General features: G+C 35.3%; 1 protein-coding gene across 1 annotated transcript in view; it reads right to left on the reverse strand.

Annotated features, from left to right (window-relative positions):
- Positions 1–23429, reverse strand: part of SGCZ (sarcoglycan zeta) — a 1171086-nt gene that overhangs the window by 234644 nt on the left and 913013 nt on the right. The window contains exon 3 of the mRNA XM_054656572.2: positions 934–1035. Coding sequence (XP_054512547.2) covers positions 934–1035 — 102 coding nt within the window. The remainder of the gene's footprint in view (positions 1–933; positions 1036–23429) is intronic.

Raw genomic sequence — 23429 nt, forward strand, 5'->3', positions numbered from 1 at the left:
GCAATCCTTTGTTCTGTTTTCATTTTCATACTTAAGGAAAAATAACTTTAATACAAATTATTTAAATTATGGCTCACTAGGCAACCCATTTGCTAATCTTCTACATTGATTAAAATATTAAAACATTATTTTAGCCTAAAATAGACTTTCACATTTATGAAATAAGTATAACCTTTTTTCCCACTTTTATATAACACAATTTCCATTACTTCTATCTTAATAAACTTATTTCCACAAATACACATGGAAGAAAAATACCTCAGGGGGAATGCAATAGATATGAAAAATTCTACTAAGTTTTTGATATATCCAAGAATATTTACTGCCTTCTGAGAGGTAATGTACATAAGCCAAAATGAACAAAATCTAAGCTACGATCTTAATTTTTAGCATGCTTCTAAGAGATAAAACACAGGTAGCACATGTGAACACACTCATATTTGAAGGATGAATATCCTCGCTTGTTTTACATCACGTACATCCAGAAATTAATTTCTACATTAAAATTCGTTGTCATCTCTTTTAGAAAATGCATGTCTATTAAAGCTGATCAGATACATAGTATGTTGACTTAAAATCATTAATTCAAATCAGTGCCTTTTTGAAAAAATTATTCAAGACATATCAAATGCCCCCTTGGGATTTACTGTCACTTTATATTTTAATTTCCAGTGAAAATAGAGAGGCACATTTTATAGAGTAGAAAAGCCACACTGCAGGTTAGTTCAAAATGGTTCTCTAAGATTTGTCGGGTTGAAACTAACCTCCACTGATTTTTCAATGATGTTATCATTTTGATTTCTAAACATAGGTGTTTAGCTTAAGGAAACTAAACACATGCTGAAGAGATAAGGGGATTCTACCCTGCTATTTCAAGCTAAAACATAACCTCTAAATTATCTTTTAGAGTAAGCCAAAGCCAGTATCACATACCTTTCGAGAATGAATTTCTTTCACATACAATGGAAGTAGAAACTCAGATATACCTTCAAGTCGGATTCCCTTCTTGGTGACTCTCAGATTTCCCATACCATCCTACAAGCAATGAAATATAGTTCACTTTTAGGTTAATTGGAGAATGAATATCTGGCCATAATTTTCTTAGGCCTAAATTGAGAAAACAGTGAGCTCAAATCAGTGACGATTTAAGGAAAATGAGAGATTGAATCTACTTAATTAATGTTTGCAGCACTATGCATGCATATAGAGGGCTCTATTTAAAATGAACAGGAAAAGAGGATTTAAAGGACTTTGTCTTCTTTGAGCTCTACCAGGGACTAGGATTTGTCCATGAATAAATCCTTTAGTTTCTTCATGCATCAGTCAGTTCAACTATTTATTTTGTATAATGATGCTTGCTACCTGACTGTTGGAAATAACTTTGTTTGCAGAGAAATCTAGTAATATTTTTACATTACAGTTACACAAATAACTCTAAAATATTCAGAGTCACATCTGTACAACAATTTTAACAAGTAATTGATTGTCTGATATTAGTAACCATGATGTTCCAGTGTTCAAACCATGAGTAGGTGTCTGTCAGATCCTTTAGAAAAGAGCAGTTTTTGAGAAGGATAAAACAGGTACACAAATAATGCTTATGAGACAGAATAAAATAACTAAACAGAGTGCTACTGGGAATTAAAGAAAGGAGGTTTTATATCTGATAAGATAGTAAACCATTTCTCATGGAAGAGACTGACTACGATAAAGTTGTTAAGAATGTGGAATTTCAACAGGGAAGGTCCCTGGAGGGTGGAACAAAATGAATATTCTGGCAACATTTAGAAAACAGCATCTGATCTCACTAATGTATGACATTTCTACTTTTGAATATTGGGAGAGAAAGCAATGGAGAGTACATTTTGGAGCCGGAGAAAGGAAAGGCATACATATAACTTAAGGAGAATGTACTTAAGTCAGATTCCAAAAGAAGACACTATAAAGGTTCTTACATAGTTAAATATCTTGAAATGATTGGAGGCAGGCTTCAAGAAGATTAATCTGGCAGAAGTACTGTTTAGGGCTAACTGATAGAGTATTACTAGTAATGCATAATTGCATAGTAGTTTGAGGAATATGGTGGAAGAAAAATTTACAGACTTGTTGACTAATTTTATGTGTAGACACAGAAAGGAAGAACTTTCAAGATTCATCCAAGGTTTCACAACTAAGCATGAATAAGAAAATACAGTGACTTTAAAAACTGAAATAGTAACATTTGTAGGCTCAATCCCAAAGCAAATTTAGCTTTTCACTTTCTAACATTATATCTTCATTGTAAAATTGGTTATATATATATATATAAAATCATATATAACAGATTATATATAATCATAATCATATATAATAGATTATATATAATCATAATCATATATAATAGATTATATATAATCATAATCATATATAATCAATCATATATAATCACATATAGTTGATTATATATAATATATAGTTAATCATGTATACAATCACATATAATCAATGATATATAATCATATTTTAATTATAGGACAATACATAATCATATATAATTACATATACACATCTGTATACACACACACACACACACACACACACACACACACACACACACACATATATATATCAACCAGCACATCCACAGAAAGGAATGAGGACGTGGGACCGGCGCGGTGGCTCATGCCTGTAAAATCCCAGTACTTCGGCAGGTCGAGGTGGGCGGATCACGAGGTCAGGAGATCAAGACCATTCTGGCTAACACGGTGAAACCCTGTCTCTACTAAAAATACAAAAAATTAGCCGGGCGTGGTGGCAGGCGCCTGTAGTCCCAGCTACTCGGAGGGCTGAGGCAGGAGAATGGCACGAACCCGGGAGGCGGAGGCACAAATGAGCCGAGATCGCTCCACTGAACTCCAGCCTGGGCGAAAGAGTGAGACTCCGTCTCAAAAAAAAAAAAAAAAAAAAAAAAAAAAGGATGAGGACGTGTCAAGAAATACTTGAATCTGTCATTATGGATAAGCGAGCCCAACGTAGACAGATGTATATAAAACCAAGGATAAATTCTTGGATGATGTCAATGGGTTGGGAAAATATCTTTTATGTATTCAGGGATGTTGTGATCAGTATCAGAGGAAAGTTGAGGGAATATAATGGCCTAACCCCTCCAAAAGAGAAAGCCATTGAGGTAGAATTATATAACATTATGATATCAGCAACAGAAAATATGTTATAGAAAAATTTTGAAGAGAGAAAAAAATGAATAGGATTTAACTAAGAATTGAAGGACTCTTTAAATTTTTTTAAAAGCCAGACTAAATGATAATGACCACAGAGCAAGAGGGACATTTGGAGGTGACGAGGTCTGGATTGCCCCATAGAAGGAGAAAGTAAGAGATTTGGGTTAAATTAAAATTAGGATGAGAGTGAAGAAATCTGTTCCTTGAGGCAAGTGAAAAAGTCAAAACTGATGCTGGAAATGCCTTACAGGGAACCAACCCAAAATGAATGAACGATTTCAAGTGGAATTGAAGAGTTATTCAGATGAGAAAATACATACATTTCTGTTGGGATGATAATACATCCTGGTTTCTCTGAGAAAGGGCTGATTTACACCAGTTTTATAGTATCCTCTTACATTTTCAAAAATAAAAAGTGGCTCAGATTTAGACATTCAATTACATTACCACCCACTTACTGGCTCTAATAAGTGTGGTTTTGCAGCACTGTAGTTATTTAAGAACAGAAACAGAATTGACAGTGAGAGAAACTCAAAAGTGAGGATTTGCTAGACAGGAATGATAGAAAGTCATAAAGATGTGGTATTCTTAAAGTGGCAAAAAAATAGATGTTTTCAAATGACTAACCATTATTTTTCTCATTGAAGCATGACAAGGAAAGTCAGAAGCGGGGTTGGGTTACCAAAATGGTGCACAAAGAATGGCAAATGGTGATAAACTAATGATGAAGGTCAATGGATGTTCAGAAATATGGCAATTATAATATGAAGACAGGTTTATCGCCAGAAAGCGTAATTTTGGATTCGGAGATCTTGAAGTTCAGAGCATTTTCAGGCATGATAAGACTTACAGAACACCCCAGGGGTGGAGGTAGATTTAAGAAGACAGAGAATTATCTGGTATTCAGGAAACCAAGAGTATTAATTAGAACCTGTAACATGACATGGGGCTTTAAAACACTATTTTGTATAAGTGGAATTTTCTGGACTAAATTTCACACAGTGACTGTCCATATATATTCTTAAATGCCTGCCGGAAGAAAATGTTCTGAAGTGCTCTCCTTAGAGTTGTTACAGAAATACCTAATTTCACTGGGAGACTATTTCAGAGCAATGGAAACTAGTCTTAACACAATTGTAATTCCCATTTCAATACTAATACTAAAAAATGTTCTGATGAGATGGTTGGAAATAAGAAGACTGGGCATCCACAGTTAAGTGTGTTATTACTTATGCTATGTGCATCTTTGATTTTGGAGTTTTCAGTCTTGAGCTTCGTGTGTTTTCTTCTTATATTTTCTACTTAATATATGATTTCAGATATACCATCACATTTCATTTAAATGAGATAAAACAGAATTCCCCTCTGTAAATGGAGGACTGTTTTTGCATGTTTGTTTGTTTTGAGATGGAGTCTTGCTCTTTCGCCAGGCTGGAGTGCAGCGGCGCAATCTTGGCTCACTGCAACCTCCACATCCCAGGTTCAAGTGATTCTCCTGCCTCAGCCTCCTGAGTAGCGGGGACTACAGGTGTGCACCCCCACGCCCAGATAACTTTTGTACTTTTAGTAGAGACAGGGTTTCACCATGCTGGACAAGGACTGTTCTTATAACACCGTGTTGTGAATCCAATCGCACTTCACTATGTCTATTTCTCCCTTTCTTTTTCCTGTCTTGTATGAAAAAACGAATTTTCAAGTTTTTCCATATTATCTAGATGAAATGATAAAATGTATAAAGCTGTATAACATATACTCCATATATAATCAACCTGACTCTCACACTCAGGCATTAAGTCCAGTAACGATTTATGAGTTGATGAAATTATCTGCTTTTCCTTCTGCAAGAGCATTATAAATTAAATTTATTTTTAGTGTCTGATGATTTTCCTGATCCCTTCATTATCTGAAAGGGACAAAATGATTTCTTAATTTTCTGTTCAGGAAGACACTGTTACCAGAAGGTAACAGACTCTAATGTACTAGACCTAGACCTTCTCTTGGTTCTGCCACTTCTTCCCTTTGTTAAGTGCCAATCACTTAACTAATCACTTTGTGTCTTAATTTTATTATCTGTAAATGGAATAATAATGTTATGTGTCTATGATAAAGATTACGTGAGGATGTAGAAAGCTTAAAATAGTGCCTAATTTATGTCAAACTACTCAATAGTTTTAACTATTATTAACATTTTACTTAAATTTTTAGTTTTTGTCTTATAAAAACTCATGTTATTTTAAGAGAAATTATCTTTGAACTTCGGTATAATCTACACCAAATTTCATATCATCATAGTTATGATACTTTTGTTCATCATTGCTATGGTTCAAATGTGTCCCCTCTAAAATTTAGGTGTTGAAACTTAAGGGCCAATGTGATAGTATTAAGAGGTGGAGGCTTTAAGACATGATTAGGCCAGGAGGGCTCCTCCCTTGTGAATGGAACTAAGGCCCTTATAAAAGTGGTAAATGAGGCTTCACGCAGTGTTTCGACCTCTTGCTCTTCTGCCTTCCCCCAGGTAGGATACAGAGCATTCCTTCCCTCTGGAGGATAAAGCAACAATGTGCCAACTTGGAAGCAAACAGCAGCCTTCATCAGACAACACAACCTGCTAGTGCCTTGATCTTGGACTTCCCAGCCTCCAAAACTGTAAGAAAATATTTTCTGCGTTTTTTTTTTCCTTCTAAATTACCCAGTCTCCGGTATTTTGTTATAGTAGCAAAAACTGACTAGGGCACATGTGACTTACCTATCGTTCACAGACAGTATAGTGTCATTTTAGAAGGGGATATGAAATCAGACCTTTGGGGTTTGAAACTTGACTTTTTTATTTATTAACTGTTGACTTTGACATGTTGTCTATCTAAACCCAAATGTGTATTTTACAAACATCAGACAAATAACAGTATTCCTCACAGGGATGTTGTATTAATTTAATGAGACACTATGTAAGCGAATTAGTATTGGACCTGGTATATTTTTAATAGTTATTCCCTTTACTTGTGGGTTATTGAAAATTAATATTTTAAAAAGTAGATTGTCTAATCAACACATTTAAAAAATATCAACTTCTCTTATTTTTATTTCTTCTTTTTCATTTCCAGTGACACTATGACAGTTCAAGATCACTTTATCTCCAGCTTGGAGATTGCCACCTAACCACTGTTTATATTGTTATTTTATTATTTTAGTATTATGCTTGCTCAAAAGCCCAAAGTGTCACCTTAGCCTCTGGGTATAGATTTGTGTCCTCCATTTTGAATATTTACTGTGCTTTCTAAATAATCCACTGTGATTATCATACTCTTGTTTAGGGGAAATATTATAAAACAGACTCTTCCACTGTGCCCCAACCCTCTCCTTTAGAATGAATTTCTAGATTTGCTAAGTGTCTCCTCCAATCCTGTTTGTTTTTAGCTGTTTGTTGGTGTTGGTATTTGTTTTTTGTTTTGGTTTGTTTGTATTTGCTTTTTTTTCATCATCACTCAACTTATACTTCCACTAAACTGTACTGCCAGCAGTTTTTTGTTTGTTTGTTTGTTTTTCAGAACAGCTCCACGTTTTGCCATCAAAATTTCTTGATCCATGCATTCTAGCTGCTTGAGATAATCTTCACTGCCATTTCCTTTTAATGCTCTTACCCGTATTCCAAAGAATTACCTGTCCAAAGAAGGCCATGATTAATATCCTAGTCAGAAATAACATTGTTTTCTACTTTATATTTAGAAAATGCTCTATTAGTATTTCTTATAAAATGTATCATATTCTGATTCTAATTTTAGTTAACTGTGTATACATTTTTATCTCTTCTTTAAAAGTTTATGATCAATCTTATTTATCTTCATGTTCGTTTCTTCATCTTGCATAATCCTTCCAACAGTGGATATGAAGTATGTGGTTAGTAAAATGCTTGATTGTTGAATTGAACAGAATTTACCTCTTTACTTAAATAACAAAAACTCCAAAACTAAATTAATACCCCTGTGAAGATCACAATTACTAACATTTATAGAATTTGTCTTTAAAAACTGAAAGTAATCTTTAGCATAATTTTCATTTTTTTTTGACAAAGTAGAGGATTATTTGTTAAGAAATACTTATTGGAATTTCTTATGAGAGACCGAATGAAAAATAATATTCTCTTTGTTGACATTCAAACCTATGATTTAAGAATATTTAAATTTAAAGTGACTGTTTAAATTTAAATTTAAATTTAAAATGACTGTTTAAATTTAAATTTAAAATGACTGTTTAAATTTAAATTTAAAATGACATTTGAAATTTAAAATCCACAGCCAGAACTTTGCAATGATCTGATGGTAATTCACTCCCTCCTCTTGGGTTACCTGAAAGTAGAGGTTAAATAAATGTTTTCTACTCCAAAGATGTAAGATACTGCTTAACAGAGAAATGTAATGGCCATAGTGCTGAGCATTTTGGCATGAAATTAAGAAAATATTTTAAAATAGATGTATCGATTAAAAATACAGAAAATCTGATGAATGATTTATCACTAAAAAAGCTTTTCAAACAAAATTGAAGGACTCCACCAGCTGCAAGAGAAGCAAATATACATTTTAGACATCTTTTCTGGATAAAACCAAAAATTGTCTTTCAAATTACTAGTATTACACATTTCAAAACAAATTCAATAGGAAGGAAGGTAGATACATGGGTTTTTATTATTTTGAATATCTAAAGATATTATTTATTATAAATTTAAATTTGTATGAGGAAAAAATCTTAAAGACGCAGTTTCGAGACAACTTGGAGTTTGGTATGACAAATATTTGTAAGACATTAAGAATTAAATATTTTCAATAAAATAAAAGGAATACATAGAGAATGGAAATATTAAATTGTTTCAATGAAATTAAAAACCGTATTTAAACTTCTTTTTGCTATTAATTTTTAAATGTATGTTACATCAGTAAGAAAAAATTAACTTCAACTTCTAATTAAAGAGGAGAAGGTTCTCTTTAATATACCTAAGCAAAGCATGTGGTTTATGCTGTGTTTTTTAATACTTTATACTGAGCTGTTTTTCCCCAAGCATAAAAGAAAAAACAAACAAAACATAAGTTGACGGCCAGCTTTATATGTGTGTTTTACTATGTGGTTTGCTGTAAGCTTGTATTTTATTTTCATTTTAATTGGCCTCCCTGTATTCCTGCATATTATCAGGAAATAAACTCTATAGTGGTAACAACTGACAGACCTAGGAATTTGACCTCTAATTCCACTCGTACAGAAACATTTTTATAGATTGCTGTTAATAATATAACTTTTACCATCCTGAATATGATTTATCACCTTTGTTCTTCGCCAATAATTGTTCAAATTTCAGAATTTATGTATCTTCACTTGTCAGGGTTATAAAAGAAAGTTTTTAATATACTTTTGTATTAAATATAACAATAAATATTGTATTTTGTTTCTCTTAAGTGCACTGGTGTTCCTTTAGATCTGCAAATGCTTTTTTAAAAGCATGATTAAAAAAATTTCATTTGTTTTCCAAAATTTTCTCTACTGATAATACAGGAAATATGTATCAGGCAAATATGTATTCATACTTATGAAAAGACACACATATAATACATTTATACAATACATGTAATAAATTTATGAATAAATATAAATACAAATTTCCCTTATACATATTCTTATTCTAAGTATTACCCAAATACATATTTTTATTTTAACTATCCACATATCACTAGCCTCACGGAACATATATAATTGCTTAACAAAAAAATGCAGGATGAAAAATTAAAAATAAAAATATGATGGCCGTGCACGGTGGCTCACGCCTGTAATCCCAGCACTTTGGGAGGCCGAGGCGGGCGGATCACGAGCTTAGGAGATTGAGACCATCCTGGCTAACACGGTGAAACCCCGTCTCTACTAAAAATAAAATACAAAAAAATTAATCGGGCATGGTGGTGGGTGCCTGTAGTCCCAGCTACTCAGGAGGTTGGGGCAGGAGAATGGCATGAACCCGGGAGGCAGAGCTTGTGGTGAGCCGAGATCGCGCCAGTGCACTCCAGCCTGGGCGACAGAGAGAGACTCTGTCTCAAAAAAATAAAATAAAAAATAAAAATATGTTAATTAGACAAAATGGATAGGATCATAGTGGCCTGTGATGGAGTAAAAATGGACGCACTTAATAAATCCAGTGAGGCTGGTCTGAAGGTAGTGAGTTATCTCAATTGATTGTTCACAGTCAGCTACAGATCAAAATCCTTGTTCTACTCTTTCCCCCTTCTCACTACTGTACTTGAATAGCCTTATATAAATAAATGAATAAATCCAATGAGACTACAAATAAGGAACCACCCAGAGTATTCAGTAACTTGATATATAAATGGTAAAATCATAACATTTAATTATATTTAAATTATAAAATTTGGTTTGCAATAGAGTATAGAGTATGTACATATATAGAATATACTTATATGCATATATAAAGTGTGTGTACATATATAATGTTCTCATATATAGGTTTGTATATATTATATGTGTGTGTGTCTATATATATACATATATACATATATATGTGTGTGTGTGTGTGTGTGTATATATATATATATATATATATATATATATAAAATGTTCACATACCAAATGGAGAACAGACCATAGCTATTCAATCCAGTAGGAACACTTGGAACACATACATATTTTTAATTCAATATTTTTAAGAAAAAAATATATTTTTCTACAGGCAATTGGAATCACTGTCAGCAAAAATCAACTGGTATAGCTCAGTCTAATATTAGTTACATGATGCAGATTTCAATATGCATAGAAACAACATCCACTTTAACTGGAAGCTAAGGTTACCTGCTGGGAACCAAATCAGTGGTTGTGGGAGAGACTTGCTATAAAAGAATACTATATCGAAAAGCCAAGGGTGCTATTATAAACAAATCATATTTCTTAATGGTAAATGGAGACAACTGCAAAGAGCCTCAGGCATTTAACTTAAGGAAAATAATAAGTAATGGATTAATAATAATGTTTTGTACCCTAAAAATTGCCATCTGTAAGTAGGTGGCTGAGGGACTTCCATATGTTAATCTTTTAACAAGGCAATAAAGCCTAAAGGTTCACTATTAGCATGCTTGTCTTTCCCAAATGTGCTTAATAGAATACCAGAATTAATGACCTGGTGGAAAAAAGAAAGTTACTTTTTCAAATAAATTTAGAAAACCATTGCATGATATACTCCTACTCAGATATTCATAGTACATATTAGCATATTAACATTCAGATGAGTTTGGAGTAGAGAAACACACTGTGTCTAATACAGAGGTCTCCTAACATTTTGGTCAATGGGTCCTCCCCTCACATAACCCACCTTTTAGAGTAGGTGAAATAATGCCCCTTTAAATACACCAGGGAAATACTTTAAATACACCAGGGAAATACAGGGATGAATTATTCATATTTTACCAACTCTGAAGAAAGACCATTTAAAATGGAGTTATATTTTTTAGCATGGAGTCTCAAAAATAGGTGATTAAAGAGTTATAAGCTCCTGTCTCCACAGATGTTTAGAAAGTCTATGTAAAGATTCAGTTGTGTCCTAATGTGACTTCCTAGCTAGTTTTAAATACTGAACATGGCTAGAAATGTGATCTGCTTTACGGGTGTCACTTCCTATTTTCAGCAAAAAATGAGCCAGGGAGGTAATCCTGAATACACCTCTGTTTTTGCAAATATTTGTCTGTTACTATAATTTATTTCCTAAAAGGAGAATCACCTCTTGACTTGAACAAAATCACATTTCTAGACCCTTAAGTTAAGGATAAGACTATGGGGTAGGGTACCCTACCAAAGCACTCCTTAGGGTAAAGCCTTTTATAGGAATTTCTTCTAGACTCATAAGACAACATCTTTAATTTCCACCCTAACTATGGCACTAAATGTATTAATAATAGCTCCGTTCATACAGCACTTCAGCAGATATTGAGCCTATGACACATCACTACAATCCTGTAAAACTGACATATTTTTTTCCTCATTTTATGTAACACAGAAAATAAATTAGGTTGTTAGTTTTGTGCACCTAGTTAGCTACTCATCCAGAACACAAGTCCAGTCCTCTCACTCTTAGTCGAGGCAGGTCCTACAGGTATAGAACATGTTACATTTATTGTATTATGTAATCCCAATATAGCTTCCCTAATAGTCTTCATTATTAGTTTAACTATTTCTGAGTTAATTTGTATATCTTCTTAATTTATTTGTGCTTTTTTGTTTGTTTCCCTGATTCATTTCCCAGCACAAATTTCTTATTTGGCTCAAATTTGCATTGTGGTATTCTGAAAAGAGAGTTCTGATATGACAAAACTCTAGTTTGGAGTGCTTATAAAGTCCTCCATGAAAACGAAGCCACCTGAACAAACTATTGTTATTTGTACACCCATAGACTGTTTTAAAGGAATCTATGTTTTCTGGAAATAAAAAGTTCACTTTTTTACTTCTTCATATATATACTTTTTTGCAATACATTCATTATACAGAAGTAACTTGTGTGTGCCTGTGTGTATTTGTGACTGTGTATTTAGAAGAGTTAAGTGGAAGAACAGGTGTAGGTAAGATTAAACTGCTGATCTTAAAAGTATAGATATCCTTCTGAGCTGGGACTGAGGAACTATTAGGTAAATGTCAACAGAGAAAGGACAGAAAGCACATGAAGACAGAGATGAGCAAGTTGACTCTCCTTGGGATTAGGCAGCAATATGATTGATAACAGTTTTCTGACGCTGGGTTGCTTTATGGTTCACGAAGCTCCTAATCTCCATGGTGATTTAGGATGTGCTTTATTGAGTTTATAAAACTGTAACATTTAGCCTCTTAGACTAAAGAAGTCCCTTGGAGTTTTAGTGTCTGAAGATCCTTCCAAACATCAAGGAGAACCTTTCATGCAGAAATGCAATGGGTCATCTCTCAACTGAATTTTAAAAGACCCTATAAGCTTCTTTGAAGGGTGCTGTAGATTTCTATCTATTTCACCCTTGAATTCCAAGGATGAATTTTTTTTTTCCTAAAACATGTAGTCTTGCATCTCTTCTTGAATCTGGTTAATTTCATTACAGATGCTGGTAATCACCCATTTGGAAAATATTTAATATTAGCTTCTTTTTAACATCTTATCCGTTATACCTTATTATACTTCCACATGGCATACTTTCTAAGTTTTATTTGTTTATCAGCTGTCACAGACAGACATACCTTTAGCTAAATCAAGCTCCTGCCACAGGGGCATGGCATATATTATTGTCTCTCTCCAATCCTTTTCCTCCTTGATAATTATTTCTCTCATCCTTTGTATAGAAATTCACACAAATCTTGCTGAAGATATCTTCCATACAAGCTCGGAACTTTCGAGTCACGGCGCCATACACATTTCCTTCAACAGTCTACCCAGAGCTTGTGCCAGTCTCTATTTGTTTGTGTGTTAGCTTGTCATTATACCTGCATCAGGTTATAAGCTTATTGCAGGCAGGTACAACATCTCTTTACTCAATGTTAATTCCAAAATTTATTTTTACAACCGTATTTTTTAAAAAAAACTTTTAGGTTCAGGGGTACATCTGCAGGTTTGTTATATAAACTCATGTCATAGGGGTTTGTTATACAGATTATCTCCTCAACAGGACTAATCCTAGTTCCCAGTAGTTATTTATTCTGATCTGCTCCCTCCTCCCACCTTCCATCCTCTAAGAGACCCCAGTGTATATTGTTTCCCCCATGTGTCCACGTGTTCCCATCATTTAGCTCCCTCTTATAAGTGATAAGATATAGTATTTGGTTTTCTGCTTCTGTGTTAATTTGCTAAGGATAATGGCCTCTAGTTCCATCCATCTTCCTGCAAAGGACATGATATCATTCTTATTTTTTCTTGGCTACATAGTATTCCATAGTGTATAGGTGCCACATTTTTTATTCAGTCTACAAATGATGGGCATTCAGCCTGCTATTGATGGGCATTTATGTTGATTCTATGTCTTTGATATTATGAATAGTGCTGCAGTGAACATACATGTGCATGTGTCTTTATGACAGAATGATTATATTCCTTTGGGTATATACCCAGTAATGGGATTTCTAGATCTAATGACAGTCCTGCTTTTAGCTCTTTGAGAAAATGCCTCACTGCTTTCCACAATGATTGAAATAATTTACACTCCCGTCAACAGTGTATAAGCATTCTCTTTTCTTTGCAACTTCGCCAGCATCTGTTATGTTATGACTTTTTAATCATAGCCATTCTGGCTGGTGTGAGATGATATCTCACTGTGGTTTACAACCAGAGTTTTAAAACCCAGATTTATCTTTTGAATTTGAGACAAAGGGATTCAGCTGCTTACTGCCTACTGTTTTCTGGATTTCACAGGTATCCCAAACCAAATGTGTCTCAAACAAAATAATCATCTCTCAACTGGAACTGTTTCTTCTGTTGTGCTCCTTACCTCAAAGAATTACTGTCATCTCTATTTAATGGAAATCTGTATCTCATCCTGGACTCTTCATTTCTAATCCTCATAATGGACCAGTCACCACATCCCACACACTTGTTTTCAATTGTTCTACTTGCCTTTATTCTAGCACTGTTCCAGGTGTACACAGGCAAGTGCTGTCCATATAGCCATTAAAGGAAGGACCTATTTTCCCAATTACTGGGAGGACTGTGAGTGAGTAGTCTCTGTCTGTAAGCCCTTTCAAGTATCTCCATAGTTCCCTAAAATTTCTACACCTTTAGAAGTAGGCCACCCCTCCCAATATATGGCTGGAACTCCCCAGCTGATTGATGGAACACATGCAGAAGCTTTCCACAAAAAAGTCTGCAACTGTCCCCTTCCTTGTCTATCTTTATTCACCTGTTCTCCTGGCCACTGTCTATAAAACTAGGGCTTAGTTGCAACACAAAGCTGTGTATGAGTTGGCCCTGATAAGGTGGAAGGGACTATTATCTATTTAGAAGGAGTGACAAGATCCAATCAGCAGGTATCAGCAAGAGGAGGGAGAGAAGGGGTGAGATTATTTTCTGAGGGTGCTTGATCAGGTGGTCAGAATATAAGATTAGATTTTGAGTAGTCTCCTGGGATAAAGAATTTTACTACTGGAAAGGACTATAGGAGACGATTCTAACTTGTTACTAGAATGACTCCCGGAAGTATGGGAAAAGTGATGACCCAGTTAAGTCAGGTTAAAATACCAGAATTGCTATGGCAGATGGTGAAAGAGAGAATGAAAGTCTCAGGAAAGTAGATATAGTGGAATGAACATACTGGGTAGGGTCGGAAAACCTACCAAATGAGTATGATCTATGGAAAAGCACAGAGGACATACCAATTATCAAGGCCATTAAAAATTGTGGGTGAGAATGATACAAGAATCACCAAGAAGTCCAGTGGTACCTCCCCTGCATGGGTCAGAGCTGATAATAGAAAAGATGGTTATAAAACAGGGCCCACTTTTAGCAATGGAGATGGCAGAGCATAGACACAACAGATATCAAGTAATAGCCAGAAGCCGGATGAACACAATTATGGCAATGAGGGGCCAGGTCAGAGGGACAACCAGGGTGTAACACACAGAAGGTTATAAGGAGATGCTTAATAACTCTTGCTGTCCATGGAGGCTAAGAAAATGTTTCTTCAACAAAGGTCCTGTTCAGTTGGTAGCATGCAAGATATCAAGGATGGATGCACAGGACACTTAAGGCAGTTACTGCGATAAAGAAGTCAAGATTCCTTGCCCAAGTATGATCAGTTTTTGGACCCAGAAGCTATTGACCTTCTTAGCAAATTTTGACAGTAAATGGGAAAGTGCAGTCGTCTTAGCCTGAGAAAGGCTCGGACTCCTAAGAAAGGAGGAGCTGGGTCATGCCACAAGATGGGCCTTCTGGTCTCATTTCAATGAAGGATTTGCCCCAACTATTAGGAGCACCAACAACAGAAAACTTAGTTGGCATCCTTGTCAGCAAAATAAAGCCATCTTTCCAAAGGTAGACACCTACGTGGGTAGCTTATGTAACTGACCAAAAACGTGAGAATGTATAGACCCAGCTGTCCCATTTCACCTTTGGACAATTCTCAAGAGCCATTCTAGCTCCCAATATCCTGCGTGGGGGCGGGTGGTGCTTATTCGAGGTTGCAATTGCTCTGTCACAGCTTGATTTCTCTCTCTGCTCCATCCTGCTCCCTGATGGAATGTTATTCTCTTGTTTATTGAGGAATATTTTGTATTGAAATGCAATAAAATGCCTAATACTTTTTAAAAATTAAATTGAAACTCATTAAAATATGCATCTACTTTGTTCCTCATGCATTATTTAGTGTTTATTTTTGAAAACTTTCTTATGAAATAGAGTGAACAAACAGGCTTTTTTTGCCTTTACAATAAGTTTTATAGGGGTTTTAAATTGCCAATTTCAAAATTCAAGTACTGATGCTACAAATGTGTATGAAAGTGCCTTATGACAAGAGTGCTCACGTTTTGAGGAGCAGGTAAGAAAAGGATGTCTGTCATTTAAGCCACATTTCTGCACAGTCATTTGTCCTCCTGGCTTCAGCCTGGACAAGTGCACAGACACTGTTAAGGCAAAGGTAAGGCTGATGCCCAAAAATGAAACTGAACTTTAGTCTATGTTACAGAAATTAGTACATTAATATTTCTGCCAAGTGGGAAGAAAATTAGTATAGAAGGATATTCATGTTGACAACTATAACATATTATGTTTTTTTTTTCTCCAGAGTGTTCTATTAAAGAAAAATCAGTGCTAGGAAAGCACTTTACTTCTACTGCAAACTTTCTTCTGTAGTAATTCAATTATCATAGACTTCCTTAAAGTATTTGTAAACAACGGTAATTGTGTGTAATCGCTCAAGGCCAGACAAATAATGCAGATCTAATTTGGTTTATACCTGCATAAAAGCCAGAGAAAGAACACCTCTTCTCTATGTGAATGTTAAACCAAGTTTTGAAAACAACTGCTGAGAATGGTTGTTCTCTAAATGTTTAAATACAGAAACATTGACAAAACTCTCAGGACACAAATTATGATGTTTAATGGGATATTAGGATAAGTTATTGCAGGTAATGACCTCACTATCCATGCTCTTCCAAGCTTTCAGTACAAAATTCAGAATCATCATCAGTGTTTTCTTTTGATTCCACACAACGAATCAGTTGCCATATCCTATGAATATGTTTGATAATAGGCTTGCATGGTTTATTTGTGTGCAGCCATGTTAGGAGGTTGGTACTTGAATAAAACCTAAGCATCTATTAGTGGAACACTTGCTGGATAAAGTGTAGTGCATGAACACCACAGAGTATCATGCAGCTACCTGAAGCAAAGGAATAGATCTAGCCAAAAGGATGGAACTTAAAAAGACCAGTACATAGCACATAAGAAAGTGAGAACTAAAATAATATATGTAAATTTAAAATATGTGCATAAAATTGACGAGTATATTGGAAAAAACACATGGGAATGAAATAATCACTAAAAAGAATAGAATACTATAAAGAGAGGACAGATGCTAATAAGAAAAATGGAATGAAAATATAAAAAATGAAATGAAAGAATGAATTCAAAATTAATAGTAAAGAATAAGAGAGGAACATTGAAGGAACAAATGATACAAAGACACTATTTCATCAGCTGACAAATAGAATGACCTCAATCTTCTACACGTGAAGTTAAAAATAAAGCAAAATCTGCTGCAGATATGGTCAGTTACATTTCCCTTTTATCTTCACCGCTGTTGTTTTAATTCTGTTTTTTTCTTTCACCTCCAGCCTATGATATAATATCATTTTTCTAAAGGTTCTTATTGTCATTAATATATCCAGTTAAGATTTTTTCCCATGTTGCTAACACTCTTATACTTTTAAAAAGCCAATTTTGTCAGTATCCAAGGAAAATATGACCAAAAATGCTTTTCACACTCTAAACCATACTCTGGTTAGTTATGATCCAATTACAGCAACAGTTTTATTGTTTTACAAGCATTCCTTTAATGTGTCCTGTTCTATCTTCTTTGCTTCTATAACAGCCTATTTTTCCTTTATTCACATATTTATTGCAACGCATTACAGTTCACTGGTTTGCTGAATACTCTATCCCTGTGGTCTTATTTTAATAAGGGAGAGATAATGTCTTCCTTGTCTTTTTATCTCCAGAATTTATCAAAATGACCTTTATGTACAAGCACAAGTACTTGTAAGTACTTGACAAACATTCACTGAGGTTGAAAAAATGAGTTTATAGAATGTTCAAAAGTAACTAGAGAGCCTATGACATAGTAGCTTATAGCAGACTAATGCATCCACTGATAATAGCTAGAAAATCTCTGATAAATAATAATGTGCAAAACCAATTCTTTTTGGAGGTAACATGCTTTCTTATTGCGGTAAAATATACTTAAAATAAAATTAACCATTTAAATAATTTTTAAGGGTATGGTTCAGTGGCATTGAGTACATTCACATTGCTGAGTAACCGTCATCACTCTCCATCTTAAGAAATTTTTATTAACCCCAGCTAAGACATTATACCCATTAAACAACAACTCCTGAATCCCCTCCCCCCCAACCCCTGGTAACTGCTATTCTACCTTCTATTTCTGTGAACTGCTCAAGGGGCCTCAAGTAAGTGTAATCATACAACAACTGTCCTTTCGTATATGACTTATTTAACTGTGTCTTCAAGAGTCATCTATGTTGTAGCATGTGTCAAAATTTCCTTCCTTTTTGCTGCTAAATAATATTATGCTATCTGTATATACCATATTTTACGTATTTGCTTATCTGTCAATGAGCACTTGGGTTGCAACCTTCATTTGAATATTGTGAATAACTTAGCTATGAACAGGGTGTACAAATATCTGAGACTCTGCTTTCAATTCTTTTGAGTATATATCCAAAAGCAGATTTGCTGCATCATGTGGTAATTTTACATTCAATATTTTGCGTAATTGTGTACTGTATTTTCACAATGGTTGTACCATTTTACATCTCTCTCAGCAATGCACAAGACTTCCAATTCCTCCACATCATCACTAACACTTGTTACCTTTTGTTTGTTTTTCTAATAATAGCCATCCTAATGAGTGTGAAGTGGGGTAACATCATTTTGAGCTAGCTAGGTTTGAAAAGACAAGACGCTGAAAATCAGAGATGTTTATCTTTCAAGCCCTTGTTCATTTTTTTCTCAAACTGCTTGCCAACTGACATGGTTTGGCTGTGTCCCCTCCCAAATCTCAACTTGAATTGTATCTCCCAGAATTCCCATGTGTTATAGGAGGGACCCAAGAGGAAGTAATTGAATCATGGGGGACAGTCATTCCTGTGCTATTCTTGTGATATTGAATAAGTCTCATGAGATCTGATGGGTTTAATCGGGGGTTTTCACTTTTGCATCTTCCTCATTTTCTCTTGCCACCACCATGTAAGAAGTGCCCTTCAGCTCCCGCCATGATTCTGAAGCCTCCCAACTATATGGAACTAGAAGTCCAATTAAACCTCTTTTTCTTCCCAGTTTCAGGTCTGGCTTTATCAGCAGTGTGAAAACAGAATAATACAGTAAATTTGCACCAGTAGAATGGAGTGTTGTTGAAGAGATACCCTAAAATGAGGAAGTGACTTTGGAACTGGGTAACAGGCAGAGGTTGGAACAGTTTGGAGGTCTCAGAAGAAGACAGAAAAATGTAGGAACGTTTGGAACTTCCTACAAACTTGTTGAATGGCTTTGCCCAAATGCTGATAGGGATATGAACAATAAGTTCCAGGCTTATTCCAGGTCTCAGATGGAGATAAGGAACTTTTTGGGAACTGGAGCAAAGCTGACTCGTTAGGTTTTAGCAAAGGGATTGGCAGCATTTTGCTCCTGCCCTAGAGATTTGTGGAACTTTGAATTTGGGAGAAATGATTTAGAATATCTGGCAGAAGAAATTTCTTTTTTTTTCTTTTTCAGGTGGAGTCTCACTCTGTCGCCCAGGCTGGAGTGCAACGGCACTATCTCAGCTCACTGCAAGTTCCGCCTCCCGGGTTCATGCCATTCTCCTGCCTCAGCCTCCCAGTAGCTGGGACTACAGGTGCCTGCCATCACGCCCGGCTAATTTTTTCTATTTTTAGTAGAGATGGGGTTTCACCATGTTAGCCAGGATGGTCTCGATCTCCTGATCTGGTGATCCACCTGCCTTAGCTTCCCAAAGTGCTGGGATTACAGGCGTGAGCCACCGCGCCCAGCCTGGTGGAAGAAATTTCTCAGCAGCAGAGCATTCAAGAGGTGACTTGGGTGCTATTAAATGCATTCAGTTTTAGACGGGAAGCAGAGCATAAAGGCTTGGAAATTATGCAGCCTGATTATGTGATAGAAAAGAAAAACCCATTTTCTGGGGGAAAATTCAAGCCGGCTGCAGAAATTTGCATAAGTAACAAGGACCCTAGTGTTAATCACCAAGACTATAGGAAAAATTATCTCCAGGCCATGACAGCGACCTTCACCGAAGGCCCTCTCTTCACAGGCCTGGAGGCCCAGGAGGAAAAAGTGGTTTTGTGGGCTGGGCCCCGGGTCCCTGGGCTGTGTGTGCAGCCTAGGGATTTGGTGACCTGTGTCCCAGCCACTCCTGCCCTGACTGAAAGGGGCCAAAGTACAGCTTCGGCTGTGACTTCAGAGGGTGGAAGCCCCAAGCCTTAGCAGCTTCCACATGGTGTTGAGCCTACAGGTGCACAGAAGTCAAGAAGTGAGGTTTGGACACCTCTGCCTAAATTTTAGAAGATGTATGGAAACACTTGGATGCCCAGGCAAAAGTTTGCTGCATGGGCAGGGCCCTCATGGAGAACCTCTGCTAGCGCAGTCCAGAAGGGAAATGTGGGGTCAGAGCCCCCACACAGAGTTCCTACTGGGGCACTGCCTAGTGGAGCTGCAAGAAGAGGGCCACCATCCTCCAGACCCAGAATGGTAGATCCACTGCCAGCTTGCACCATGTGCCTGGAAAAGCCACAGACACTCAACACCAGCCTGTAACATTTAATTCCAGTTCTGTCAAGGCAGTCAGAAATGGAGGGACTAAGATCCTGGGAAAAAGAGAGATGAAGAAAGTTATAACTTGGACTCTATGTATGTTTTCCCTCAAGTCATTTGCTGATTAGAGGCTAAGGAGCTAAATTTAAATATATAAGAATTTCAAGAAAATGTTCAGAAATAGCATAGTGCTGCAGAACAAAAATTAAACACTAGTGCTCAGTCAGGGGAAGGGATTCTAGTAAATATTGCAATGTTCATTTGGGAGCCATACAGGATTGTATCTTAGAGACAGAATAATCTAGATTCAGAGGAGACTCACAATATCTGAATCACAGTGTCATGTCATCGCCAACCTTAATTTTATTTAGTGAGCAGAGGGTAAATCCTCTCTAAGCAAAGATAACATTATAGAGAGCATTTATCATTTTTTTCAGACACTAAGTCTGGAGTTTATTCAGAAACACCAATCACACCAAGAATTAGTACTAAAGAGGAAAAAGAAGCAGCGCAAATAAAAAAAAAAGAGGTGATCCAATTGAGGATTCAGATATTGGTTCAAAATAATTATAATTCAAGTATTCAGAAAAATATATAAGAGGATAGAAAATTTAATGAAGAAACTGCAATCCACGAAAAAGAATTAAATGGAAATTCTAGAAATGAAAAATTCAATATTTGATGTTAAGAACTTTATTGATGGGCACAGCAGGAGACTGGGAACTGCTAAAGAGAGAACCATTGAAATCAGTAAGATGTTTCATTCACAAATGTGCGGATAGAAACCAAAAACAAGTGAATAGGGGTACAGAGGAACAGAGGAGACCAGTAGACCTTAGATAAGGAAAATATCTAAGCTATTTTAATTGAAGCATAATGGATGCTGAATTTAACAAATAACTATCCAGTAATAGATTCAAGAAGTCTATGAAACTGGAACCAGGAAAAATACAAAAAAAGCTACACTATATACAGTGTGGTAAGGAATGCAAATCAAAAAGAAAGACAATCTTCAAATCAGTAACTGAAAAAAAATACGTTAACTATAGAATAACAACAATAAAACTGACAGCTAACTTCTTAAAAAATTATAAGAAACAGAGCAGATAAACAACATCTTAAAAACCTGAAAGAAATTAATGACCAACCTACACCTTATAACAAATAAAAGTAAATCTCTACACAATGCAAAAGAGAAAGGGAAAAGGGGGGAACAAAAGGCTTAGAAAACAAGAAATAAAATTTGCCATCTGAAGGTGACATGAATATGTATGCAGAAAATGTAAGTAATACACAGGATGAATAACTAGAATTAATATAATGACGAGTTAAATTACTGAATGAAACAGTCAATTGTGGTTTTATACATGAGAGCAGCTACAAATGAAAATATAAACCACGATGATATAGCAACATAAACCCATCAAAATTACTAAAACTACAGTTTTTTTGATAATGTCAAGTTTAGGAGAGAATGTGAAGTAATGAGAATTTATACATTGCTAGACGGTTTCTAATGATAGTGGGTTTCTATGATACAACTACTTTAGGACAAAATTTTGACAGTAATTTCACTTGTAGGCATACACACTGGCAAAATAAAAGCATAAATACAGGTAAATGCAAATGTACGTGTGCATATACACACATAATTTTTTTTCATATTCTGTAGAGAATTCCTATTAAACAGTAAGATAACCAACAGAATGGAAAATTAAGCCAATGAACTGAAATGGAAACTTCATAGAAAAGGATAGTAAAATACCCGTAAACTTATGAAAAGGTGGTTAACCTCATTACTCATCAGCGACATGCCAATTAAACCACAAGTTTTCACTACACATCCATTAGAGTCAGAAATCTTAAAAAGAATGGCACTATCAAGAACTGGTAAGAATGTGAAACACGTGGAACTCTCATATACTACCCGGTGAGAAGGCACATTTGGAAAACTGTTTGCAGATCTACTTATGCTAAATTCTGGGATATATGTATGTCCTCTGACCTAGAATTCAAGTCCTCAGAATACACCCAGAAAAAAATGTGTGAATGTTTCTTACAAATGGCAAATAAATGTATGGGTATAGGTTATGCAGAAAAGTATAACACAACAAACACATTATCTCTGCAGTTATCTGTTTTCCTTATGAAGAGAGGTCTCCCTAATCTCCCTTGGGTCTAGAAGCTCTGTTTAATAATGTGAGTTAAGCCTAAGCCTAGTGCTATTGAAAACTTATTTCCCAGCTTTCCCAGAAGTTTGAATTCCATTGCTCAGTTCCTAAAGATTTGTATAAAAAGAGAAAAAGGTTCAACTGTAGCGTGGGCTAATCTACTACGCATTCCAAAGTTTAATATCATTGACTTCAACGGAAAGAAAATAGCTATTGCAGTCCTAGATCATGATTCTAGACCAAACTCCATTCCTTCCTACTGTGTGACTTGATCAAATCCCTCTGAACTATATGACCTTCCGGAAAAGACAAAATCATGAACACAGTCAAAAGATCAGTTGTTGCCAAGTTGCCAAGGGTGTTTCCTTTTTTTCTTTCCCATCTTATAAACATTTCAATCAAAATTATTATTTTGGACAGTGGCTTTGATAACATATTTGTAAATAAGCCTTCCATTACATTTATTTCCTTAATTTTCATAATACAATGCTTATCCTAACATTTATTATCCTTATCAAGAAAACTAATGCATCTGTCCTTAATCAGCCATAGAGAATATTAGCCCTCGTTAGTTGCCAGAGGCTATAATTTCCCATTAACATTCTAGCTGAGAGACATTATGTTATGTTAAAGAAAAAGTCTATGAGAAAATCTATAAATTTTTCTTAGAAGTCTACAATCTAACATTTGATAGAGCCTGGCATCAGAAAGACTTCATATTGAGCTAATATGAGTGTGGCCTCTGGCAGAATTCCTACACTGAAGAGAACTTCAATGCAATGTCTTGAGCTTTTACTGAGGATTCCTACAATAATTCGCTACATGAATTCTACTTCTTAAATTGCCACAAAACTAGTGTTGAGAACATTTTTCATTAAATTATTAATTGTTCTCCATATGTGATTAATTGCATTAGAAATTTAGTAACAGGAAAAAAATTATGTTCTTCAAGAAATTATGTGATTTTTCTTTTCACATAATAGTTTAGTCACTGCA

This window comes from Pan troglodytes, chromosome 7 (assembly GCF_028858775.2).
Source record: "Pan troglodytes isolate AG18354 chromosome 7, NHGRI_mPanTro3-v2.0_pri, whole genome shotgun sequence".
Classification (NCBI taxonomy): Eukaryota; Metazoa; Chordata; class Mammalia; order Primates; family Hominidae; genus Pan; species Pan troglodytes.